General features: G+C 48.4%; 1 protein-coding gene across 1 annotated transcript in view; it reads left to right on the top strand.

The window, feature by feature from the left end:
- Positions 1 to 27039, top strand: part of GPC1 (glypican 1) — a 209357-nt gene extending 182318 nt beyond the window's left edge. Inside the window, exons 3-7 of the mRNA XM_030456303.1 lie at positions 2136 to 2527; positions 19143 to 19308; positions 23324 to 23454; positions 26593 to 26712; positions 26860 to 27039. Of these exons, the coding sequence (XP_030312163.1) occupies positions 2136 to 2527; positions 19143 to 19308; positions 23324 to 23454; positions 26593 to 26712; positions 26860 to 27039 (989 nt within the window). The remainder of the gene's footprint in view (positions 1 to 2135; positions 2528 to 19142; positions 19309 to 23323; positions 23455 to 26592; positions 26713 to 26859) is intronic.
- Positions 27040 to 27196: the final 157 nt, after the last annotated feature.

Raw genomic sequence — 27196 nt, 5'->3', positions numbered from 1 at the left:
ACATTTCTTCCAAAAGTACACTTGAAGTCCACAGTTTTTATTCCATGTTTTAGATACCATTTTATTTTCTGCGGAAGTGATTAAACCAAAGTTCTGCTTAGATCTGCTCACAGCATTTTTAAAAGCACTGAAATCAAATCCTAAGCTATTAAGTTGTGGCTGGAGGAAGGCAGGTTACTAATGCTTGGGATCAGTTTGTTAAAATACTACCAGAAGTTTCAGTATTAGCAGCCTGGGGTGCAGATGCAGAGGGTGTTTTCACTTGCTCAACCTACTCTTTGACTTTTAGCCTTATTCAGAGCTGAGAAGGAAAGTTTATATGGTCCTAGCTTCACTGGTTCTAAAATTCTAGAGATGTTTAATTGCAGTCAGTGCTGTTCCTTCAAAAAACACTTTGTTAATAAAGTGTTGTACATGCAATCTGCATTTTTCATAAGCTTTTCATTCTTATATGCCTAGCACAGTGTAGTTAATTTATAGACCTAAATACGTGCTGTTTGATTTTAATTGAAGAACTGTTTCCCTCCAACAGTTCATGCATCACCAAAAATAATAATAATAATAATAATGGTCATTTAGATTTAAAGACTGGTATAATCAGGTTTGCTTCAAAAATGCCTAAAAGGTACAAATGTAATTGAAATGAAAATGATTATTTAAATAAATTTTCCTCTCACTGACTTAAATGATGATTAAGTTTGCCTCTGTAAATCACTACATTGAATCAGGCTGGTCCTGCTATGAGTTCTGTAGGGTCCCAAGAGAGCCTGAATGTAATGGAAATACCTAAAGATGTTGGTAAGGGAGGGGTCAAATCTGCCATCTCTACCCTGCCTTCTGGAGCAAGAGAGATGTATTTCTCTCTTGTCTCTGACCTCATAACCTGGAGTGTAAAACCACTTAGTTGTTTACACCTAAACAAATCCAAATAACTAACTGGGATAATAATCAGAGATAATAATGTTGGCATCAGTTTGAAAACACTTGAGCACAACCCCATCTTTAAATAGACACTAAGATGTGCCTGTTCCTCTGGCAGCATTTGGGACCTTGGCAGAGGCTTTGTGGGGGTCCCTGCTCCACTTCACCAGGGCTTTGGAAATCACACATTGGAAAAGAAGCATTGAGGCAGGAAAGAAGGGCAGCTCAAACAAGTGGCTCTCATTTCTGCAAAGCCAACTTCAAGTTGTGCAGGGGATTGTGGTGGGTTTGGGTTGGTGACAGCTGATCGAGGGAAAGCCTTCAAGTAAATGTGCTGCCCCCCAAAAAAAGAGCTCATTCCTGCATGGACCTTGTCTGAAACCACTCTGCTTTGTGCTTCAGACATGTAGATGTTGACTGGAGTCTTGCTGGCTTCCCCAAATCATCAGTGCCTCAGCCAGGAGGCAGCCTTCCAAGGAGAAGCAAACTCTTATGCAAAAGGGGGAAGTTCTGTTCTAAAATGGGAGATGTTGCTGCTCCAGAAGAACCCTCACTCTTGTGACTGTAAGAGCAGGCAGTGCTGGGGAAATTCCAACCCTTTAGGTGATGAAATGGAAGACTTTGGGTTTCCTACTTGGGGAAATCTTTATCCTAATTTATTCTGGTGTGGCTACTAATCCTGGTAGCAGTCACTGCAGGACAGACTTCCCTTGCCTGAGCAGCAGCCAGGCATCCTTGTGTGTTTACAGCATTTTCTGGTGATGTTCAACAAGTGCCAACCACCGTGCCAGAAGCAGTTGGTTCCTGGTTCTAGGCTGAGTGTCTCATGAGAAGCTGACTGACAATTGTGGGAAGTTGTGGTGTCTGTCAGCACTGCCAGCTGTAACATCCTGTAAAGAAATGTGTGAGTAACACCAGGGAACCTTCCACACTCAGAGAAGAAGCCTCCATTTTAGTTCCAGGTGAGGCTGCCAGAAGAGGCAGAAAAGCCCACAGTGTTCTGGCACTGGAGAGTTTCTCCTTGAGTTTTGCCAGCTAAAACTCAGGATTGAGAGTGCTGGGTAAGAAGGGCTGGAGGAAAAGCTCTTGGGGCCCTTATCTTTTCTCAGTGATTCAGTTGTGTTGCCAGGCAGCACAGCCCATTGGATGTCTAACTGATGCCACAGTCCATTCTTATTTAACTGATGCATCACCATCTCCTTTTTCTCCTCCAGGTTATTTCCAGGATTTGTTGAACAAGTCAGAAAAGGCCCTTTATGATGCTTTCCCAAGCATGTATGGAGAATTATACACTCAAAACATGAAGGTCTTCAAGGACTTGTACAGCGAGCTGCGCCGCTATTACCGGGGCTCCAACATCAACTTGGAAGAGGCCCTCAATGAGTTCTGGACACGTTTGCTGGAGAGGCTCTTCAAGCAGATGAATCCCCAGTACCATATCACAGATGAGTACCTGGACTGCATGGTGAAACACGCAGAGCAGCACAAACCCTTTGGGGAAGTCCCCAGGGAGCTGAAGGTGAAGGCCACCAGAGCCTTCATCGCGGCGCGCTCCTACGCTCAGGGCTTCCTGGTGGGCAGCGACGTGGTCAGGAAGGTGTCTCAGGTATGGTGGGGTCCTCCCTTCTTCTCTGTCCTCAGAGAGGCAGGAGCCTGTCAACAGGGGTTGTTGAGGAGTGGGGGGGTTGTTTCCCCTCGTGTTTTCATCACAAGGTATTTTTCAGTTAAAAACTGAAAAAGCAAACTTCATGAGGGTCACACATCAGTGGGAGGGAGCAGCAAGCCTGGGCTTGTGCAGGCACTGCTACCACAGAAGCACAAGGTGTACTTCTCTCTAATTCTGTCTTTACTTCATTTTAACCTGTGCAGCAGTGCAAGGAGGTGTTCTTTGCCCAGACTGTAAAGCCATTTTGGTGCTTGCCTCCATCCCTGGGGCTGCCCTGGCAGGGAAATGATGTGCCTCTAAATCCCACTGCCTGATTTTCCTCCTTGCTGGCACTGGGGTGGAGAGTGTGCAGACCTGAGCTGCCATGAGTGTGTTGGGAATAGATGCAGAGAGATGCATTTCAGCAGTTGGTGACGGGATTGCTGTGTCTTGTTTATGTATTCGTGTGTATTTGTACAGAGAAGGATGAGTTTGTGAAGTGCACTGAGATCTTCAGGGATGAAAAGTGCTATATAAATGTAAATTAACATGACTGAACCCAGGGCTTCAGGAGGAAGGAAATTGTCTCTATTCTTTACTGCAGAAGTAGTTTTTCTGAGCCAGGAGAAAGTGATTGTCTTGAAACAAGATATTCAGGCTTCTCACACAGGTACTGAGGAGAAAATCCATACTGAAAAGAAATGGGTTGCATACTGCATTGTGGAGATGGCAATCAGCAGGTCTGAGGTTCAGGGTGTGATTAAACTGTGAGTATAAAAATACAGAATCCCAATTAATTTGCTTGGCAGGGAATGTGTGGTAATGCAGAGCAGGGGACAGGACTAGTTGATGCCTCAAATCCAGACTTGGATTTTGGGAGGAAACATTAGTGTGCTAACAGTGACAAATGCTTTCATTTATCACTGTGGGACTATGAAAGTCTTCAGTTACCCAAAAGCCTTTGTTAATCTCATTAGCTCATTAACTGATTAGTTAATCACACTCTCCTGACACTTCGATAGAGAAAAGGGTGATCTCAGAGTGACCAGAGTCAAGTATTTCTCATAAATCCTTGGAATGGCAGAGATTCCCAGCTCAATGTGTGTGATTCTGCCTGTAGCCACGTTTGGTGAGTAAAGTCTGTCAACAGAAAGGAAGAACCTGAGATACCAACAGGCAGCTTATTATTCCCTCACCTTCCTGCAGGCTTCTGAACCTCTCAATTTTGATTCCAGTCCCCCCTTTCTGAACTCTCCTCCTTCTCTTAGCATCGTTTACTGAATGGGATGTTGGGTACAAGATCAGTCACAGATCCTCCTCTTCCCTCTGCCTTCCCCCATCTCCTTCCTTCAGGACAGAGGGCCTTCCAGGAGGCTCTCAAAAACCTCCTCAAAAAGCTCCCAAGAGCTGGGACTGCAGTTACCCTTGCTTTGTAGCACAATCTGCTTGAACTGAGCTGGGAAACTTCAGCAAAGCCTCCCTGAGAACTGGTTTTGTTACAGATGCCAAAACTGACCCATTTCCTCTCTCCTCAGGAATGAGTTTAGTAGGCAAGGAGGGGTGAGATTGCTGAGGTGGGAAATCCATTTTATGGATGCCCAAAAATTACCTGTTTACCCACTTTCCATTCCCAGCTGTGGATTTACCCCAGTGCCAAATGCATGCAAAATGCTGAGTGCAATCAGCAACTCTTGGTTTGGTTTTAGTCATTTTTCATGTTGCTTTATACTTGTGACACAAGGAGAAAATATATTAGGCTTTTATTGAGATTAGAGACTGGGATTTCCTGTCAGCTGGTAGCAGTGATCTTTAAAATGACCCTGTGAGATGAAATTTCCTAGGAAATAGGATTAGAAAGTCTGGGAAAAGCCCGTGGAAATGGACACAGAAATAAATTACCTAGCTTTGGCCTTCTGAAAAATGACATAACTTTGGCCCAGAGGTTATTGATGTGCCACCCATGCTTGGGGAAGTGGGGCAGCATCTCTGTGCTGACATTCAACTCACCTATTTTTGTAGATGGCTACAAATCTCAGCACAAATTGCAGGTTTTCTGTCAAGCTGCACAATGCTCACTGCATTTTTTCATCATCTGCCAGGAAGGTGCAGACACCAAAAGAGCAGCAACCAGAAAATCCCTCCTGCAGAGCATGCTGAGAAGGGCTCCCCAAGGCTGCATGCCAGGGCAAGAGAGGAAGAAAACCATAAAACCATGGCTTTTGTGTAGGATCCTTTCCTTGCATGAGGAAAAGATGGCCCCAAAACAGCATTCACTGCAACTCCAAGCTTGATGTGAAGAAGGCAGGGAGGGAAAACAGAACTGAGATGGCACAAAGGGCAAGGGCTGACCCCTTTGTAAAACAACCCCAAAAGAGTACTCTGAGAGAAGCAGCATGATGAACAGGAATATCCTGGCTGGGTTTGTTACTTATTACTCACCTCAGAGTACTGCTCAGGCATCTAAGTCAGGGCAGGACTATTGCACAACTTGGAGCAGGTAGCAGAGGTGACCCTGTCTTCACCAAGGTATCCAAAAAGGACAAAAAACTGGGCACAGGTCCTTGCTGGCCTCCTGCATCTCAGCACCATGCCCCCTGTGTGTCAAAAAATCTCCTCAAATTCCCCTCAGAGACCTGGACAGCCTCTGAATGTTGTGTGAGGACGTGGCAAAAGGAAAGGAATAATATTCCATTTCTAAAGGCAAGGGGAAGAGGTGTTTTTAAAAGGAATTTTGCTCATCAGACAGAAAGTGTGTTGCTAGGACAGTCTTTCCTTTGCTGGAATTTTGTTGCTTCTTGCCCCTGAATTTAGGTTTCCCTGTGGTAATGGGGATGGATGTGAAGCAGCACAATCTACATCAGCAAGAAACACTTACATAATTTATTTTAATATTTGTTTGAATTTCCCTTTCTTAGTAGATATTCTTAAAGCTGATTCTGATTAGTTTGAAGCAAAATATAATGATTTTCTTTACTAATTTTAAGCTTTCTCACTAAATCCTGTATTTCATTTTACTGATGAAGCTCACCTATCAGTAAATTTTTATTTAAGCATTTAATACTGTATCTCACAACCCATTGCAGCCTTATTTTTAAAACTTTTATGTTAGTATGAGGTAAATGGCAGCTTTCTTATTTACCATGTGAATAATTTTTAAACACATGGTGGGTCAAGATGCATTTGGATGGAAACTGAATTCCAATTAAAAAGGCCTCAAAATAGAATTTTTATAAGTGGTTTTAACAGTTAAATGAACCTGCTAAATACATATAGAAAAGATGTTTATCTAAACATGCTTTACATTTCAGACAAATCAATACCATAACAAAGAGATTGGTCATTCAGGGTCCTTGTGGCATTTAAAATTCCAACCATCTCTCCCACCCTGCTCTTTCCTATGGCTTGGAAGGAGATACTTGACTCCTGTCTTTCAGCTTCCAGTTGCTTTTTTTTTGGGTCAGCTAGGCATAAAATTGATCTGACTGAATAAAATGAGGTGAAGAATAGAACTACTTTTCACATCCTGATGAAACCTTTGCTAGAGCAGCTCCAGTGCAGTGAATTCCTGTGCCATGTGCTCAGTGACACATCCCCATCCTGCCAGTGGCTTCATCTTCATTCAGAGCATCAGCACATGCAGCCATAAATAACATTTCATTTCAAGGATTTCACAAGTGGTGGCCTCCTCTTGATCCCAAAAAGACAATATTAGAGTCTGTAAGTAAAACTTACACATGCTATTGGCACGTGGCAATCTCCTTATATCACCACATTTATTTCCCTCTCACTGTTATCCCACCCCTCACTTTGGTGCTGTTCAGTTTTTGGACACCAGAGGTGTTTGCTGCTGGCTTAGGGCAATGAGTTGGAGGCAGGATGGTGCTGTGCAGTGATCAGCTTTGCCCCAAGGAATACCACAGGGAATTCCCTCTCCATCTGGGAGAAGCTCTGAGCTGGGACCTGCTCCCACCTTCAGGGAGGCAACTGGTTTGCTCTCATGGGGTTTGATAAACATCCCAAATCCAGCCTGCAGTCACCTGTACCTATAGACAGCTCTGCACTGCTTGCTGAGACACCCTGCATCCAGGAGTTCAGCCTCTCCTTTAAAAAATGTCCCCATTGGGAGGGACATACTGAGGTCCCCAGGGACTCTCTGACCTTCTTGGGGGAATCCCTGAATGTCCCAGGGCCCCCCTGTCCTTTTTGGAGGGGACATTGTGTACCCCCAGGGCCCCCCTGTCCTTTTTGGAGGGGACATTGTGTACCCCCAGGGCCCCCCTATCCTTCTTGGAGGGGACATTGTGTACCCCCAGGGCCCCCCTGTCCTTCTTGGAGGGAACACTTTGTACCCCCAGGGTCCCTTTGTCCTCGTTGGAGGCTGAGAAATTCAGGAGTTAAACAGAGCCTGAGCCATCCCCAGATTCCCAGCAATCCAATTTCCTTTTCCATGTCAGGGGGTGAGGACCGAGCCATGGCAGGGCTGAGGCAGCTCAGGATGAAGTCCTGGGCCTCACATCTTCTCCTGGTCCTTGGACTTCACTTCAGAGAATGAGAATCATCATCATCACCATCATCACCATCACCATCACCCTGACTCAGCTCCACACACCCAGATGGGTTTAGCTGAACATCCCTGCCTGTCCCAGAGGAAATTGTAACCTTTAGCCAAGTTCCAGCAGGTTTGCACTGAGGAACATTTTGCCCTCCAGAAGGAGAAAAGGAGTCAAGAGGTCACCCCTGGAACCCTCCTGTGGGCAGGAAGGGACAAGAGAGATGCCAGAAGTGACCAAACAGACGATTCCATCCCATCCACCTCATCCTCAGGAGAAATTGGAGGGATCACCAGGCTCAAACCCCTTCCTGCTTCCCCTTCTTCTCCTCTCCCTCTTTGCTCCAGCATCCTGGGAGGATTCCATCCCTTCCTCTGCCTCTGCTCCTGATCCATTCCAGCCTGAATCTGGGTGTTCCTGCCTCCAGCTCCCAACTGCTGCTGACTCCAGGATTCCAGCCTGGACTTTCCCAGGGCTGCCCTGCAGCCTCTGTGCTGATGTGAGAGTTATTGGGGGAGAAGGGAGAGGGAACATAGTATTAATTTTCCTGTCTCTTTGTATAGATTTAGTAATTTTGTTTCCTATTTATCATTACTTTTTTATTCAAGTTGTGTAGTTCAGTTCCCAACCCATCAGTCTCTCTCCTTTATTCTCTCTCCTTCCTTTATCAGGGAGGGGAGGGGGATTAATACAGAGTTTAATTGCCAGGCCAGTGGAAAACCCTGACAGTGCTGGAGCCACCAGCAGGGATGAGGGTGGGATGCAGCTCACCACAGCCAGGTACAAACTGTGGCTGTCAGATCTTACTGGTTTGGGTTTTTTTCTCTGCTGCCTTTGCAAATCACTGATAGAGCTCCCTGCAAACGAGCTGCTCAGTGCCTATGTAAAAGTTCCCTCTGCTCTCCAACCCAGCAGCAATTCCTAGGGTGGAAGATGTACCACAAGCATCCCTCACAGGTCAGGCTGTGTTCAGGAGCTGGAAGAGTGAAATCCCAGGAGCTGAGAAGCTTGTGGCACTTCAGACACCCCTGCCTGTGAACACTGTTCTGGACTATGGGCTGTAAGAAGCTCTTACACCCTCAGGGACAAGCTTCTGACCAAGCCCAACCCTACCACAAGGCATGTGGGGTAGGGAGGGACTTCTGCACTAACGTTGGAATTTGGGCAGATTCAAACTGAGCTGGATGCTGAGCATGCAGTGTTGAACACATCCTCACCTATTTCAGATATCACTTTCCAGTGTTGTGTTTAAATCACAGCCCTTTAGGGATAAATGCCCACAGGTGTTTGAATCCATCTACTTGCCTGCATTATTTTTATTATATGACTCTTGCATTTAAGAGGTGGTTAAAAGGCAATTGAATCAAGTTTTCAAAGGATTGGAAGTTGTAGCAACTGGGAATAACTGCATTAGATGGACTGATCAGGGTGTGTTGATTAGGCAGGTGGGGGCTTGCCAAATTTTCCTCTGAAGGGAGAAGAGCATGAGAGCAGCTTCTATCCACGTGAATTATCCTCATTTTAATATTGAATTATTCTCATTTTAATATTGGGAAGGCAGTTAGGCAGCAGGCAGGAATCCAAAGACACAGATCCTCCTGTGGTCCTGCCTGCAGTCCCTGGCAGGCTGTGCTGCTGGCTGCAGAGGGAGCCAGGGTCAGCTCCTCTCTGGGTTTCACTGCCTCAGTTTGCCTGGATTGCCCTAGCTTCCTTTTTTATTTCTTTTTCTGAGTCTGCAAAATGGCCATTTGGGCTGGTAGGGCTGGACCCAGGCAGTCTGGTGGGTAAACCCAACACAAAGCTTTGATTTCCTGGAGCATGAAAGGCATGGATTTGGCATCAGCTTCCATCCTTAGTGTCCCTAAGCAGGAGCATACAGCAGGTTTGGGTCACTTTTGCCCTAATCCTGACACCAGAACCCAGCACAGCCACCACCCAGCACACTGTGCCTGCACCCTGCTCCCTCTCTGATCTCTTGGCAGAGGGTTTGGAAACAATTTTTGGTGCCTCTTGAGTGATGGGCTTGAGGAGGCTTAAAACTCACTGTGCTCTGAGGACTCGTGGCTGTGGATCTGTGGAAGGAAGATGCAAAATAGTGACTGAGGTGATGATGTCATTCATTAGACTTTGAGAGAATCATATTTCTGTCAGCTCTGCAGCTGTTTTAGAGTTTTATTCTGAAAGATTGGAACACTTGGTTCATTTAACACACATCAAGGTGCTAATGACATCAAGGCTGGCAGAAACATGCACAAGGCAGCTGCTGACCATGTGGTGGGGAGAGCAGGGTCTGATCCCCACCCCAGTGGAGGGCTGGGAGCTCCTGCAGCTCCTGCTCCTTTCACTGGGAAAATTGGGTGCTCACAGCCTGGTACACAGAGCAGCCATGGCTCTGGTTTCCAGCTTGCAAATGAGAGATGTGTCAGGGTTTAACACTGGCTGGCAATGAAACCAAATAACAGATGCTCTGTATTAATCCCCCTCCCTGATAAAGGAAGGAGAGGGAATAAGGGAGAGAGACTGATGGGTTGGGAACTGAACTACACAACTTAAATAAAAAAGTAATGATAAATAGGAAACAAAATTACTAAATCTATACAAAGAGGCAGGAAAATTAATACTATGTTCCCTTTCCCTTCTCCCCCAATAACTCTCACATCAGCACAGAGGCTGCAGGGCAGCCCTGGGAAAATCCAGGCTGGAATCCTGGAGTCAGCAGCAGTTGGGAGCTGGAGGCAGGAACACCCAGATTCAGGCTGGAATGGATCAGGAGCAGAGGCAGAGGAAGGGATGGAATCCTCCCAGGATGCTGAAGCAAAGAGGGAGAGGAGAAGAAGGGGAAGCAGGAAGGGGTTTGAGCCTGGTGATCCCTCCAGTTTCTCCTGAGGATGAGGTGGATGGGATGGAATCCTCTGTTTGGTCACTTCTGGCATCCCTCTTGTCCCTTCCTGCCCACAGGAGGGTTCCAGGGGTGACCTCTTGACTCCTTTTCTCCTTCTGGAGGGCAAACTGTTCCTCAGAGCTGAGCAGTGTCCTTGGTTCTGCTGTAACTATAACCATGGAGTGGGATCAGTCCCAGCAGCAGACACTGCCTGAGAAACTTGCTGTTCATTTCAGCAAGTGCAGCTGCTTACAAGAGACTGAGCTGAAAGCAGAAGTACAAGACAGAAAATCCCCTTTATCCTGGCCCAACCCAGGACAAGATGTAAAGAAAAGCATGTCCTGCTTTTTCTTTTTTTTTTTTTTTTTGGTCATAATATTTGAGAGTCCTTCTGTGGGAAGAGTGTAAAAATGAAATGTTTCCCACCATGAAATTGCCACGTTGCAGCAGACCCAATCATGGAGGCAGACAGCTCCCTGGTGAAACACAAACCTCTCCTCCCAACACCAGTCTTGTGATAACAGCAAGGGCAGTGCTGGCTTTCTGAGCCACTTCCTAGGGTGCCCTTCACCCCCCAGGCAGCTCAGTAGAGCTCCTCACCCCCAGCCTGACTGGACCCATTCCCCTGCTCAGTTTTCTTTTTGTAGCTGCTTTTCCTTCTAGTGACAACCTGATCCCAAAGGTGTGATCCCAGCTGAGGGATTTGGGGTGATTGGGGGTGGCTCTGAACACCTGGCTGCATTTCCCAGCACATTCAGCCTGAGCTGTGAATTGCAGAGCTGACCTCTTCTCTCTTAAGCACCACCCCAGAGTGGCCTTTTCACAGCTGGTAGGAAAAAACTTCCCTTCCACTCCCTGTCTACAAAACATCCATGAGAAGGTAAGCAAGGGTCCTGGAATGCTTCAGCTGCAGCCATCTGGGTAACTGTGTTCAGCCCCCAAACCTGGGGATGTCCCCAGCCCCCCAAGGACACCTTCCTGCCTCTAGAAACCTTCTTGGTGCCTCTTGGCTTGCAAGCACCCATTAGTTTGGAAGTCCAGGGTGCCTGATGTTGCTGCTGGGTTTAACTGATTCTCTTGGAGGTTAAGAGTGCCCATTCAGGAACTAAGCCCTTCTACCTGGAAAACCACACCTGAGAGTGAGTGCACTCCCATTTTGACATATCTCTAACTTGGCTGGGGATATTTTTTGCTCACCCCCACCCTCCCCACATCATGCCAAACTCACAGCCAGGTGCTGCTGGTCCTGAGCAGGGGGGACAGAGCCAGGGAGGGGACAGAGCCCACAGGGACACCTCCAGTGACAGCCTTCCCTCTCCATCAGTCAACCTCCCTGTGTTCCCATGACAAGCCAGGGGTGTTGCCAGGGCTTCCAGCAGCCTGGATCTTTCCTGCAGGTCTCTTTTCTCCATTCCCAACTCTCTCCCTAACCCTGGTTCCTCTGGGAAACGAGGCACAGATGGCTCACAGCAGCCTGGGTGTCAATGTGCAAGAGGAAGAGGGGGCAGAAAAAAATGCCAGCAAGAGCTCATCTTATTTTATTGGTGTTAAATGCCTTTCAGATGTACTTAAAGGCCCCTGATGGCTGAGGAGTCCCATCATGTTCAGGTTCTCATTTGCTTTTAAGCCAGGCTTCAAAAGGAGAAAGGAATTGGAGTTGGGGGGGTTGGTTGGGGTTTGGGTTTTTTTTTTCCCCTTTTCCTTATTTGAAGCCAGCACTTCAAAGCAGCATCTGCAGCTTGGCTGCAGGTTGTGGGTGCCAAAGGACCTGCCTGGTGGGCACAGGGGGACCACACACCTTGGTACTGCCACTCTCCAAATGGGTTCCCATATGCCTGGGGCTTCCTAAAGCTCAACCAGAGCTGGCACAGGTGACAATGTGGAGCTTGTCCCAGCTCTAGTGGTCACTCTGTCCTGGGGCCTTTCTCTCTGCATCCCACACTTCATTCTGTGGGCTGTCCAGCCACCTTTGCAGGAAATACTGAGTTGGGATAAAGAAATGGGGTTTTGCAGGGAGGAGGGTGTAGCAGCTTTTTGCTTGTAAGGCTCATATCACTTCCCTGGATTTTACTCAGGGTGCTTGGGAGGCTCTTGGATATTTTCCAAGCAGTAGGCATTAGGCTAATGGCAGAAAGCACAGCTTTGATTTTCACTTCTCTCTGCTTCTGTGTCAATGAGGTCCCAATTCAAAGGGGGACCCCAAAATTCTCCCACTGTTAGAGATTCAGAGAGGTCAGTGCTTAGGCCAGGAGGAACTGCACCTCTCTTTTCTGTCCCTTGTGACTTGCACCAAACCTGCTGCTTAAAAGAGGTGCACTAACCAGTTTTGGGAAGATCAGTACATAGCCAGGGTAGTTTGTTTGGGGGGAGAAAGAACAGAAAACTGTGGGGCTGAGAGAGAAGTGGCCCATGGCCCTCTAGAGCATCCTTTGGTTGTCTGTGAGCATGTGTGCCCGTGCAAGGACAGGTAACTTGGGCTGAACATGCAGATCACAAGCTTGGTTTGTTCTTTAAAGGCACAGAAGAAGGATTAAGGAGGCTTTTTCCCATGTTCTGGAATAATCTAGCTGATTTGGACCAGAGTGCTGCCCTGCAGACACTAAAGCCATGGCCACCCCAAGAGGTGTCTGCACTCAGGTGTCTTCTCTCCCTGGGGTGTCTGTGCAGGGCTGTCTCCCCTCTTTGACCTACAAGTGCTTTTACCTCCAAGCAGGTTCACCTCCCTGTGTCTTCAGGAAGTGAGTAACTGCTCTGAGGTTATGTTTTGGGCGATGTGACAGCTCTCCTCAAATCTGTCTCAATGCAGGAAGACAGAGTAGGTGACTGCTTGTTATCCCTGAGCCTCTTGTGTGTCTGTGGTTCTCTGCTTTCAAAGCACATTAATATAATACATGGCAGGATCTTTTTTTTTCTTTCTTTTTTGTTGTTAGAAGCCTCTCATACTGAATGTTTTCTAAATTGGCTGAGGGGTGGCAAGGAACCCAGCTAGAGACTAATCCCCGAGCCCATACTCTCAGCAAATTGCTTGAGAAAGTCATTAATTTTACTGTAATTGATTTAAACATTGCTCAGAAGGAGGGAAAATGATGGAGTGAAATGCTGTTCTGAATGCTGAGAGCTGTTTTCTCACTTTTCTGTCGTGTTATCCCCACACATGCCCATTTCTTTGCTGGCTGCTGTGCAGTTGCATGGTGAGCCCCAGCTCCCCAGTCCCATTGGGTATCATAGAATCACAGAATCATAGAATGGGCTGGGTTGGAAGGGACCTCAGAGATCATCAAGTCCAACCCTTGATCCACTCCCCCCGGTGTTCCCAGCCCATGGCACTCAGTGCCACATCCAGGCTCTTTGGAAATCTCTCCAGACACGGAGAATCCACTACTTCCCTGGGCAGCCCATTCCAATGCCTGATCACCCTCTCCAGAAAGAAATTCTTTCTAATCTCCAACCTAAACCTCCCCTGGGACAACTTGAGACCCTGCCCTCTTGTCTTGCTTGTATCTGTGCAGTCTTGAACAGACTGGAGAGTTGGGCTGATTCCAAGGGGATGAGGTTCAACACAGCCAAGTGCTGGGTCCTGCACTTTGGCCACAACAACCCCATGGGGAGCTCCAGGCTGGGCACAGAGTGGCTGGAGAGCAGCCAGGCAGAAAGGAGCTGGGAGTTTGGATTGCCAGGAAGCTGAACAGGAGCCAGCAGTGTGCCCAGGTGGCCAAGAAGGCCAATGGCATCCTGGCCTGGATCAGGACCAGCGTGGCCAGCAGGTCCAGGGAAGGGATTCTGCCCCTCTGCTCAGCCCTGGTGAGGCCACAGCTTGAGTCCTGTGTCCAGTTCTGGGCCCCTCAGGAAGTTCAGGAAGGAGATTGAGGTCCTCGAGCAGGTCCAAAGGAGGGCAACCAGGCTGGTGAAGGGACTCGAGCACAGACCCTATGAGGAGAGGCTGAGGGAGCTGGGGGTGTTGAGGCTGGAGAAGAGGAGGCTCAGGGGAGACCTCATCACTCTCTACAACTCCCTGAAAGGAGGTTGGAGCCAGGGGGGGGTTGGGCTCTTTTCCCAGGCAACTCTCAGCAAGACAAGAGGGCAGGGTCTCAAGTTGTGCCAGGGGAGGTTTAGGTTGGAGATTCGAAAGAATTTCTTTCTGGAGAGAGTGATCAGGCATTGGAATGGGCTGCTCAGGGAAGGAGTGGATTCTCCGTGTCTGGAGATATTTAAAAAGAGCCTGGATGTGGCACTGAGTGCCATGGGCTGGGAACCACGGGGGGAGTGGATCAAGGGTTGGACTTGATGATCTCTGAGGTCCCTTCCAACTCAGCCCATTCTCTGATTCTGATTTAAACCTTCCAGCAGCTCCAGACCCATCACAGACTTAACTCAAGAGACTCTGCAAACAACTTTTGCTCTGGCAAAGAAAGGACTTGGCCTCCAGCAATTCCCAGCTGGTTGGGTGGCAAAGCTTGGGCTTTGGAAAATAGCTATGGAAAAGCACAGAGCTCAGCTCTTGCAACAAGCCACAGTCAGGGAATAATACCTGATGACAGCCTCCTAGAAATGTCAGCACTTAGGGTAGAAAGGTGCTTTTTATGATGCAACCACCTGTTCCCCTTGCATTACCTCATTGCTACTCGAATCAGCTACTGTATCCCCAGCTGTAAAACAGTTTAAATTCAAGTGACTTATTGGTTAACACCAATTTGTCCCCTAATTGGGGTGTATCTTAGAAAACAGTTTTCTTTCCTTATCCCTCCATCACTGGGCTTATACTCTGAAGGACTGTACCCACTGATGTCACTGGGATCAGAATAGAGTATGTGGATTTTAACTGAGCCATGACACAGGAACAGTGTATTTTTAAACTGGGCTTAGCATAATTTGGCATATTTATTTATATCTCTGACAACTGAATGAGGAGTGCCCTGGCTCCAAGCCATTTCTCTTAGCAATTTTTTTTTTTTTTTTTTTTTTGATCCCTGAGAAATGGCTTCTCCAATGCATTGTGCAGTTCCTCTTGACATCTTAATGCAGTTTCTAGGTTACTGAGCTAAGAAAAGACTATGGGTGCCACTAAAGTTAAAGGAGAACCATGTTTCCTTAAGGAAGAACTAGAAGAATTAGAACGAGGCTGGGACAGGTTGATGGTACTTTGGAGAAATCACTATTTGTCATTTACTGTCCTCATGCTGTGCCAGATCATTTAAAGATGAAGGAATTCTGTTAGATTTTTCTGGCCACCTGTGTTGAAGGGAGGAGGTTGCTTACTGATGGATCAGTTCCAGCAAATCTGTGCTGGGAAGCCAGAGGGGCTCTCCAGCAGGTCCTAACTGTTGGGAGAAAGGGTAGGACCATCATGTTTAAGGCTGCAAACAGAATCAAGAGGAAGGAAAGAAGTCCCAGTGTCCAGGTGGAGGTCAGTCCTGACTTTTCCAGCCTGGAAAAACTGTTTCAGTCTCACTGAGGGGGTGTTCATCTGGAACAAGCTGCCAGGGAGTGTGTGTCATCCCTCTGCCTCAGCCCAAAGAGCAGTTCTTCCCAGCTGGGGCTGGGATTCCTCATGGTGGAGACAGAATATCTGGAAAAAAAAAAAGGAAAAAAAAAAAACTAACCTGGCAGTTTACCTCAGCTAGTTAATCCATGAGGATTTTGAAGGGCTCCACTTCTTACCAGGCTGCTGTTCCCTGCAGTGGGGTGGTGCAAAAACAGGGCTTGGGAAAGGTCTCTTGGCCTTTGTGTGGAGCAGAAAGAAGTGCATGGACTGGGTGGGATGACAAGGAACTGAGCTCTGGCCAAGCAAAACATGCAGAAAGCACTCTCTGAAATTCATCTTCCTGCCCTCACATCCCTCTGTTCTTGGTTCACCTCTGCAGCTTCCCTGTGGAAAAGGATTCCTGCTTCCAACAGGAGAGCTTTGAGTCATTCTTTGGGGGGAGGGAGTGGAGCCTTGGCCTCCTCCACGTGCAAAAATTAATATTTATGCTTCCTGCTTGACACTGAACGTTTAGCACCTGCCATATCCAGTGGAGCAGCAGCTGATGGGGTTTGTGTCACTTGCTTATCTCCAGAGGAGAGCCTGGGGGGCAGAGGAGCTGCTGCCTCACCTGGGGCACTGTCCTCCAGGAGCCAAAGCCATTTGGTGAGTGCCAGGCTGGCAGCACACACACACAGCTCCTCTCTGACATCTGGGAATGGTCCTTGCTGAGGGGCAGAAGCAGCTTTTTCCCTCCCAGACACCCAGCAGCTGAGCCTGAGCCTCAGGCACCGTTGTCACCCAGGCAGGTGGCAGCTGCTCCATGGGCACCGCCGGGGGTGCAGGCGGCGTGGCTGGGGACAGGCAGTGTCTTGGCTTGGCTGGCAGCCACCAAGAGGCCAGAGGGAGGTGGGTTGCAGGATGTCAGGCAGCTGGTGGCATCCTGGAGAGCCTTGGCAGCTGCCTCTGCTTGCCAGTCAGGCAGAGGGAGCAGGTGGGCACCGAGGAGCCAGGCAGGACCCCTCTTGCTGCTCCCCCTCTGCAGCTCTCAGGGGTGGCCCCACACTCTCCAATGGGGGGGATTGCTGTGCTCAGGGTGTGAAGGTCCTTTCTGTTTTATCAGGAGAAAAAAAAACCAAAAAAAACCCAAAACAAAACAAAACACAAAAAAAACCAGACACAACAAATGAATGCGGAGACCAGGATAAATTCTGCAGGCGTTCACCTGGGTACCTCCAGTTGCTGGGTTTATGCCATCCTTTAAAGCTCAGGGTGTTGGAGATGCTTTTCTGAGCCAAGACTGTCACTTGCCTCCCTCCTAGTCCACCACAATCTCTGGCAGGGTACCAAACAGCTTTGTTTTGTGGCTGCCTTCTCTGCCAGGGGGGTGGCTGCCCTGCTTTCCAGCCAGAGCACCTCAGCTCCCTCCACTCTAAGGGGCTGCTCCCAGCAGCCACGGGTGGAGGTGGGTGCAGGCAAACCATCCAGCTGCTCCCCAGTTCCCATCAGGACTGTGGAAATTCCCACATTTCAGGGAATTTCAGCCATCCCAGCTCTGGGGCTCCGTGAAATGCTGCAGCCTGGTTTGTGCCGTGCGAGGCTCCTGTGCTCCAGAGCCAGAGCTGGAGGAGCTGGGACCAGCAGCCCTGGGGCATGGCAGTAAAACACAAAGTTTCTGAACACTTTTACTGTGTTCAGAACCTGCTTGCCTGGGCAGGTGACATCCTCTGGTTGGAGTTTCATGTGCATGGATGCTCTGTCTGGGGAAAGAGAGGTTGCAACTCCCTCTGTGAACGCTTTGGTTTGCAGATTCAGCCTGCGTGTTAGTGTTCAACGTGTTGTCTTTTCTGTCACCATTCAGTCAGGGTTATTTAAACCCTGAGATGAAAAAGAAGCTATTCCTTTTGTCTGCCAGTCCCTCTGCTTTGTCCTGTCCCCTCTCAGACCCCGAGGCAGCGATGCCTTCCCTGACTTCTCCCAGGGATGATCCCGCACGGTGCAGTGGGACAAAGGCTCCATCTCCTGGCAGCAGAGCCACACAGCAGCCGGGTGCTGGCTCGGGATTTCCCACAAAAAAAAGAAGAAAAAAAACCAAGCAGCAGAAAACTCGCCGAGCATCAGGGAGAATCCTTGGTGGGTGTTGTGTTCCCTGCAGGGCTCAGCTTCCTCCCCAGGCACCTCAGGGCTTGTTCTGGCTGCAGGGAAGTCGTCTCTGTCTCCATTCTCTCTCTCTCTGAGACCCAGAAATTTTTGTTCTAGTCCTGGAGAAGGTGCTCACAAAGTTATTTGAATCCATCCATGCCTGCTGAAGCACCATTCAAAGTCCCTTTTCCAAGGTGCTACCCCACAGGCCGTTTCTGCAGGGATTTAGGATTCTCTCTCTCAACTCTGTTCTTACTCTCCTAAGGGTACCTCAGAACTGAACCTTTTTGGAGTCCCCCAGAAGAAAATGAAAAGGCTGTGTTCAAAGTAGTTTTCACAAGCAATACAGAAGTCAGGGCAATTCTCAGCATTGCAGCTGCATCTCAAGGCCCAGGGATTTTTTTTCCAGGTGGAGATCTACCCTTTCCATCATTTTTTCCACTTTATGAGTGCCAAGTACCTGGTACTTAGAGAAACTTGCATGCAGACACTTCTGTTTATTTTTGCAAATGCAGGGGGTTGGATCTTGATGATCTTTAAGTTCCCTTCCAACCCAAGCCATCCTATGATTCTCTACCTCCTTAGGAGCTGTGTCCTGACTTCTCTGCAATACCTGAAAAGAACTGCAAGGGAATCGCCAATGGATCTCAGCAAAGATGGAAAAAGACCACAAAGGAGAAAACCCTTTAGCAATAAGACAGGGGAGCTCTGAGCTCTGCAGGCATCTCTGTAGGGTCTGCCAGGTTGTTCTTCATCCCTCAGCTTACACAGACAGCCCCTTGCCCCTGGCACTTAGGGAGTGACATTGTCCCATGGCTCATGGTCTGGAGGGGTTTTGGTGTGCTCTGCACCTGCACTGCCTCTCTGCTTATGGGACCAGAGTGGTTTGATTAAAGCTGGCAAAGCCACCTCCAGGTACATCTGCAGAGCATCTTTTGGACGTGCAGCTGGCATGGTGTGTGCTGGCCCAGTGCTCCACTGCCTGCAGCTCCAGGAGTGCTCCCAGAGGGCAATCACTCCCTGATGGCAAGGGCTCTCAAGTGCCCACATTTCTGGAATTGCTCAAGTCTTGCCCCAACAGCATTCTTCTTTCCAAAGGTGCCAGCTGAGAACTTCACATGTCCAGGCCCCTGCTGTGCATCCTCTCAGGTAGCCAGAATGCAGTTTGTGGCAGGACATGTGTGTCTGCTGGGCAGTGACAACAAACTTGCTGTGGGAAGGGCACGGTGGTGGCACTGCCTGCAGAGGCTCTAGGGGCCCTGGCTGTCCTTGTGGCCACCAGACCTGGCTGTAAGGGGTGTGATGTTCACCTAAGGGTTTCTCCCAGCATCCTGGGTTCAAACACATCCTGAGGTAAAAGCACCTACCTTGTTGGAGGTGCCAGCCCTCTGACTGGGGTGGCACGCAAGGAGGGCAGAGGCAGGGTGACACAGCTGGGGACCCACGCTGCTCTGCAAATCACACCAAGCCCCTTCACCCCAGGGCAGAAGGGACTCCCCTGACCACCAGCCCTTGTTCCTGACTCCCTTCTCTCTCCCCCAGGTATCTCTCAGCCAGGAGTGCACTCGTGCCATCATGAAGCTGATGTACTGCCCGCACTGCCGGGGCATGGCCAGCGTGAAGCCCTGCAACAACTACTGCCTGAACGTGGTGAAGGGCTGCCTGGCCAACCAAGCTGACCTCAACACTGAGTGGAAGTACCTGATGGGTAAGATAACCTTCTCCTGATGCAGCACACCTTCCTCCCATGCCACCTTTGGAACTCTCTGAGGCAGTGTTTGACAAGGAAAGCGAGGGACTGCAGGAGGTTCTTCTACACTACTTCTTTTCTGTCTGTCACTTGGCACCTAGAAGCCATGCAGGACATTTTGCTGGGTTTTAAGACCTTTAGAAAGAGCACTGCTGGTCTGGTAAAGAGCTTTCACCTTGCCTGTGCTCATCTGTGACTGCCCACACTTTGCATGCAAGTAATTCTTTTTTCCTTCCCAGCTGCTGAACTGGAGGGGCTTATCCTGTCCCCTGTAGACTCTCAGAGCTGCCTCCTCATCTGCACCAGAGCACTTGTGAGAGCACAAGAGAAGGGTTTGCTGCCTGTGACAGTTTTACAGCCATGAGCTGTTTCCATGGGTGGAGAGCAAATGGATCAAAATCTACTGATCTTTCCACTTCTATGTGGAAAGAAGTGTCTTAAACAAGTACACGGAGAGGGAGAAGTGAGGAGCAATGCCAGGAATAGGAAAATTAGACTTGTGTTTTAAATAAGAGTTCATTTTTGTTTGGTTTTGTCACTCAGCTAAGACAATGGATGTTTTATTGGCACTCAGATAAGATGTTGGGTATTTAAAGGGGGGATTTATGTGTATACAGGTGCCCATTTCACTGAGTTTAAAGCCAGAAACATCACTGTGGTGGTCTGGGCTGGTCTCCTGTGCAGCACAGGCTGGAGAACTTCAAGCAGCTGATTCTGCAGGAAATTCTGCATTGCCTACATCAGATCTGGGCACCTCTTTTAGGAAGACCATAGGTGTCACTCAGCTGTTTTTCCAAAGCCTGTGGCTTAAGTGTGAACTGCTTGGCTTATAGCACTGATGGGTATGGTTTAAGGCTGGTGAGGGTCTGCGTTACAGTGCATATCCTCATGGATGGTTTGTCAGGAGATGTTGTTTGTCATGGTAAAGCTTTCACTCCTCCTCATGGCCACAGAGAATCACCCAGCAAGCTCTTCTTTCTCTCCCAGGTTGTACATTTAGATCTGGGGTGATCTGAGACCCAAGGAAGCCCTAATATTTGTCTGTTCCCAGGGGAGGCAGGCACCAGAGGCTTCAGGCTTTGCCTTTCCCCTTGCCTTGGCACTTGCTGCCTGGCCAGCAAGACTGCCAGCTCAGTAGCCAGCTGCAGCCTGACGAGCTGGCTCAGGATTGACACGTGGTGGTGTTAACAATCCAAATCCTGAGGAAGTTCAGGGAGTGTCACCTGCCTGTCAAGAGATGTGGTAAAACTGCCCCACACAGAGGCCTGTGCCCTCGGTGGGTGAGGTGTGTTGGCCAGCTGCCCCCCTCACTCTGGGGGCTAACCAACCATGTTGCAGCTTCCTCTCACTGATTAGAAGTTTTCCCCTGGAGAGTGGATTGGGAATCTGCTGCAAAGGAGGGAGAGGAATAATCTCTTTCCCAGGGGTTTACAGCGGGACTTTGATGGCGCTTGGGTCTTCCTGGCCAGAGCCAGCCAACTGTTCCCTGTCACTGCTCTCCTGGCTCCTGAAAGGTCAGTGTTGATTATCATGGAGGCAATTCTGGGTGCATTTTGCATTCCTCTTCCTCAAGAGACCCAATCTTGTCAAGGCTAGGAGGAGGAAATTGGAGCATCTTTCAAATCTTTTTTTTTTTTTTTTTTTGTCTATTTTAGTGTCAGAAGTCACAGGTTGATAAAGGACTGGAGCAAAGGTTTGAGGACTGGCACTGTCCACTCTTCACCCTTCTCTAGGCCCTTCTGTGTTGCTGAAGAGGGTTTCGTAGCACTAAACACAGAGTTGGCTTTTTCAATTTTACAAATCAGGTCAATTCAAAGGAGATTTTTTTAGTAAGTGGTTCAAACATAATATGACACTAATTTGGGGGTGCAACCTTTGATTTAAATGTCTCTATCTTACCATTAGTGCCTCTGCAAGCTAAAATTGTCTGAAAAATACAGTCTCAAAGATGACACCACAACCCCTGAGTGGCAGCATAATTAAACTCCAAGCTTTTTCATGTTGCAGGAGATGGTCACCCCCAGTATAGCATGTTTAGCTCTAGAAATTGGCACTGCTGTAGGACTCTGTGGCAGGAAGAGAGATAACCTGGAAACTGTGGCCCTTGTTTTCCATTCTTGCTTAATCTAACCAGCAAAACCCTTTTTTTCTTTTTAAGTGCTGAAAATAAATACATCATGTTTCCAAGCCATGGCTTTGCATCTTGTTAAATGCTATATTATAGACCTGAGCAAAGAGCATTTTGTCATCTGTGCTCCAGAGTGGCTGTGGTTTGAGCCCTCCCAGTTGTTTGACTCCACAGACTGCATCTGCTTTAGGACTGTGAGCTCTGCTGGAATGATCTGCACCTTCTGTGGGTTTGTGCTGTCCCTCCTCTTCCCCTGGCTGGGTCATTCTTTGAGAGCTGTCAGGGTCTGAACATCAGTCATGGAACAGCAAACAGAACATACTTGCAAGGCTTTAGAGCATGCTGTTAAACTGACAATAGTAGGCTTGGGATCAAAGCTTTGTTAGTAAGACACTACATCCTCTGGGTACCTGGGGTTTCTGCACAAATCTCACCCAGACCTCACTGAACTCATTTGGGGTCTTTCTGAGCAGTCCTGCTGGCTTGCCCATGCAAGGGGCTGAGCACTTCCCTAGCAAGTGTGAAATGTCAGTGGTCCATGGTCCAAAATTTGCTGTGTGGCTCAAGGGTCAGTCATTTAAAGTGAAATCACAGGTGAGACGTGCAGACTGTGGGATGGTGTGGGGTGAAGGACATGTTTTAGTGATACCCTGTTGGACTGCCAGGTATAATTCACCTGGTGGTTTCACTGCTCATTAATAATGTCTGCACCATCTGCTGTGACAGCCTCCTGCCAGGCTGGTGGGTGATTTTAGGGGGTATCCTGGTGATAAGAGGATTTAGGACAGAAGAATTAATCACTCCTAATTAATAACTCCATTTCGTGTGGCACAGAGTTCCAACCTAGACCCTGAAATTTGACCCTCTTTGTTCAGAGAATAACCAACATGAAGGCACTGCACTTGTTTTCTTCCATGTGGCAAGGCCACAGGAACACAAAGGATTCTCTGTTCCAGATGAGTGTGGGCAACTCCAGTGCTCTGACATATCCCTTTTCCTCCCAGAAGGTTTCTGGTGTCCCCTGGACAGTGGGCAAACCCCACCGGTGGCATCTGAGGTCACACATAGCTGAATGCAAAGTCCCTAAGTGCAGATGAAGCTCATGCATGGCCTCCAGGCTGATAAAGCACAAGTGGGAGGCCACGGAGGGACCAGCAATGTAGCAGTGATTTCCAGAGCTGCACTTTGTGACTGGCAGAGCCAGACCTGGTCAAGATTCCATTTTAGATGTCCAAACTCAGGAGTGCTTGGACATCAGAGCTTTCCAAAAGAAGAGGAACTGAGAACAAGAGGCTCAGTCACTCCCTGGCCCTTTTATCCGTTTAGCTGTGGGCATTTTGGGCTGCTTCTCTGCCTTTTATAGCCTTTTATTTCCCTCACTTTTCTTCCAGAGGTGATGGTGAGAAGAATTTCTCCTTTCCTCACTCCTTCACTGCCACAGAAGCCATTGCCCACATCTGATACCTTGGACACTTTATTGATCACAGTTCCCTCACTTTCTGCTTTGCTGAAGACATGCAATAAGTTAGGAGGGTCAGGACCACATATTGCCAGGCATGACTTAATATTTCTGCACTAATTTTCCATTTTTCCTTTCTGTAGCACCCTGGGAAATGTTGGTCACTTTATGTGAACTCCGTTGCAGTTACCATTTGCAGGGGATGACTTCTGCTCCTCTGCCACCAAGGGTGACTTTCCTGTCTGCTGTCCCGTGCCAGAGGAAAATGAGCATGGAAAGATGTCTCCCAACAAGCCAGCAAGTTTATCACACCCAGCAGGAGCACAATCTTGAGTTTGGTTTGTAGAGAGTCTGACGAGAGCTCCCTCTGGTTTGTTTTGCTGCAGATTCCCTGATGGTGGTAGCTGACAGGATTGATGGACCTTACAACGTGGACACTGTCATAGGGACCATTCACATGAGAATCTCTGAAGCTATTTCTAACTTGCAGGAAAACAAGGATTCAGTCACAGCCAAGGTAAGAGGATGTGCCTGGGCCTGGCTGAGGACACACCATGGATATTGCCAGGATCAAACACATTTTCTGCTCACCATTGAACTGAACTAAAGGAAATGAAGGGTGAAAGTTATCAAATGCTCACTCTTTTAATAACAGGAAACCACCCATCCTAAACAGGCAAAAAGACCTTTTCAAGTGTTTCCAAATATTCCTCCCTGCCACATCCATCCAGCCTCCATCAGGTGCTGGCACAAGAGGTGACTGGGAAAGGAGACGTTGGTGCCATTTTCTGTCTGCACAGTGCCTTTGTGTCTAAGAGCCCTGAAATATTTTGGCTGAGTTGAGGCATTTACAGACAGTTCAGAGTCCCTAGAGACAGAAGGCAGCTACTGTAACCTGCCTTGGGGTGATGCTCTGCAGTGACCTATCAGGTTGTGTCCCTGAGACAGTTGCAATCTGGCAGTCCACCTGGAGAGTATCAGGTGGGCTTTCCTGATGCTCAGCTGTCTTCCAAGAAGTCTATCATGCAGCTCTCTTCTATTGATCATCTACTTTTAGTGTATTTATCTACTTAACCACAATCATCTCTGTAGCTGTAGGTAAGAGGAGCTTTGGGAACAAAACCAGTCCCCCAGGGCTTCTGCTTTTGCCCAGACATTCCCCAGGTCCTGCAGCTATCCCACAGTTAGGGTAGAGATGGAGATGAAAGGAACAGAGCAGGTCTGAGCTGGGTCTGGGAGATATCCTTTAGCCACAGAGGAATTCAGTGGCACACATCAGAGCTCTAAGAGCAGCATGCAGCTAAGCACCCCTTTAGCTTTCTTTTCTGACATGAAAGGCCACGTTCTTTCTTCCCTTGTGAGGTGAGGCTGAGGTTGTCCACATAACAACATGGCATCATCTGCAAAGAAGGGTTTTTCCAAGGGGCATGTAGTAAATCTGATCAAATGAGAAGGGTTAAATAGTTAAATAGGCTAATTAATGTGTGATTGGAGCTACCAAGTGTGTGTGGTGAGCTGCTCAGGATGACCCAGTGATCAGGGGGATGTGGCAGCCTTTGCTGGTGGCACTGGTAGCAGAGAGCAGGAGCTGCAGATGGCTGCAGCTTTAAGCTCTGGTTTGGAGCATGGCAAAGGGATCAGGTAAAGGATGAGCTTGGGACTGGCCCAGGTCAGTCCTGGGAGTCTTCTGTTTCAGGGCTAAAGGCTCAGGCTCCAACTTGAGGCTTCAAACGTTCTCAGCTGTCACAGTTTAACACTGCCTGGCAATTAACTGAATAACAGATGTTCCCTGTTAATCCCCCTCCCCTCCTGATAAAGGAAGGAGAGAGAATAAGGGAGAGAGACTGATGGGTGGGGAACTGAACTACACAAACAGGAATGATAAATAGGAAAAATGATTAAATCTATACAAATAGACAGGAAAATTGATCCCAGGTTCCTCCCCCCTCTCCCCCAATAACTCTCACATCAGCACAGAGGCTGCAGGGCAGCCCTGGGAAAGTCCAGGCTGGAATCCTGGAGTCAGCAGCAGTTGGGAGCTGGAGGCAGGAACACCCAGATTCAGGCTGGAATGGACCAGGAGCAGAGGCAGAGGAAGGGATGGAATCCTCCCAGGATGCTGAAGCAAAGAGGGAGAGGAGTACCATGGAGCACTGTACCATGGAGCACTCTCCCTGCTTCCTCCCAGCTCCCTGATGCTTTCTGATGGATTTCAGTCTGCAGGGCATGTGTTCTCTCCATCAGTCATGGGCACTGCTCACCCAAAGCCCTTGGGGTGGCAAGAGGATCACCTTGATACCACACTGTGCTGGAGATGCTACAGGAACCACTGTGCTGGAGACCTCCCAGGGCTTTTTACCTTCTGGCAGAGTTGTCTCCTGCTAACAACAGGAATAGGCCAGATCCAGCAGTGAAACCAAGCTCCTTTTATTATGGTAGAACCAAGGTGAATATTCTCCACATGCAGTTTTCAGTGTGGGATTTCTTGCCTGGAGCAAAGGAGGCAGATGAACAAATTGGCTCAGTGCTGAACTCCCATGGGTCCATCAGCTCAGCAGGACAGTGCACCCCAGGAGGGGGCTTTGTCCTTGAGACACAGAGATGAGAGCTGCTGTCACCAAAGGGACTCTTGGCTGCATCAGGACTTTCCCTGTCAGAACCCAGTGACACTGAGCATTCAGCTGGCACGAGCTGTCTCAGCAGTGCTGCTCTTTGGGGGCTTCATTCCTGTGCTTTCAGAGAGCACTCTGCAAAGTCAGACTTATCAATAGCTTCTGAAAGCATCCAAGTGACAACCTTGAGACCATCTTTTCCAACCTGATGGCCTTCTTTGTGAAGGCTGGGGTTTCCCACCTCAAACTGACAGTGCAAAAGCCCTTCTGGCCTCTGACACTTCAGCCTGGCTCTCTGAGCAGAGTGCTCCTTCCAGCAGCCTGAATATTCAGCTGCCTGTCTGGATCATGCAGAGACTGGGAGAAATAGGAGCTTCCAGGGCACCCTTTGCTCCTCCTAAAGACAAAGTCTGAGGATTTGTACCTTCAAAGTGCCAGAGAGCACCTGGGCAAGGTAGTTAGGATGATGGGAAGTACCCAAAGTTAGGGGGTGAATCAGTTGGGCTTCCTCACTTGCCTCTAAAACATCTGACATGACAGATTGTGACACATCCTCCTGTCCCAGCACCCCCTTTTCTGAGGTAAAAAGCACCCAGCTTTTGTTGTTGGGGTAGTCACACCTTGCTCTGTTGTTCAAGTCAAGGAAGCTCCACAGTCTTGAAGCCCACACCACTGGTGGAGTGAGTGGGAGCAACTCTCATCTTGGTTTTCCCATAATTTTATTTTTCAGTCATAAAAGGAACGGATAGAATTGCTAAAAATAGTTTAATATCAACATTGCTAACTCATCCAAAAACCTGTGCTAATTTTGTGTTAGTGCTGAACTTGTGCTTGATGGTGGTAACCAAAACCAGTTAGAGGGTGCTGAAAACACATCCTGACAGAGGAGTAACCTGATCAGAAACTAAGCCTCAATCAGAGATCTTGCAGATAGGCAAGATAAACATAGTGAAGAAGAAAAAAAAAAAACAAAACATGACTGTGGAGTACTACTTAAGTAAAGAAACAGTATCAAAAGTGAAAAGTTTTTATTTGTTTTTCAGGTTTTCCAAGGCTGTGGAAATCCCAAAATCAGCACAAAAGGCTCCAGCAGTGAGGACAAGAAGAGGAGAGGGAAGGTCACCTTGGAAGCAAAATCCTCTGCACAAGCCCTGGAGATGTTGGTGGGTTTGCATCCAAAGCTCCCCCCTCACCAATGTGCCAGGGCCACACCATGTGCCTCACCAATGTGCTGGCACTCTGGTGGCCCAGGGAGCAGCCCTTGGGCACTCCAGAGCTCTCCTTGCCCTGAGGATCCTCTTGTTTTACAGGTTTTAGATGCCAAAGGGAATCTGACAGCTCTGAAGACCTACTGGATCACTTTGCCTAGCAGCCTGTGCAGCAAGAAAGTCATGGCCAGCTCAGGAATGGATGACAAATGTTGGAATGGGATGACCAAGGGCAGGTATGGATGGAGAGGGTCAGGGTGCCTGGAGAGCACCCTGTGGTGAGAGAGGGAAGGTTTGATAAAAGGCATTTACCTGTCATCTCAGCACTTGTTCAGACTGAGCCAGAAGGTCTGTCCCAGTCCACAGAAATGCTGGGCTTCCTGAAAAACTGCTCTCTGGGAATATCCTGCCTGTTGTCATTCTGCTGAGTTTTGGAGGG

The sequence above is a fragment of the Calypte anna genome, chromosome 9 (genome assembly GCF_003957555.1).
Source record: "Calypte anna isolate BGI_N300 chromosome 9, bCalAnn1_v1.p, whole genome shotgun sequence".
In the NCBI taxonomy this organism is placed as follows: domain Eukaryota; kingdom Metazoa; phylum Chordata; class Aves; order Apodiformes; family Trochilidae; genus Calypte; species Calypte anna.
This window is presented reverse-complemented; position numbering and strand designations above follow the sequence as displayed.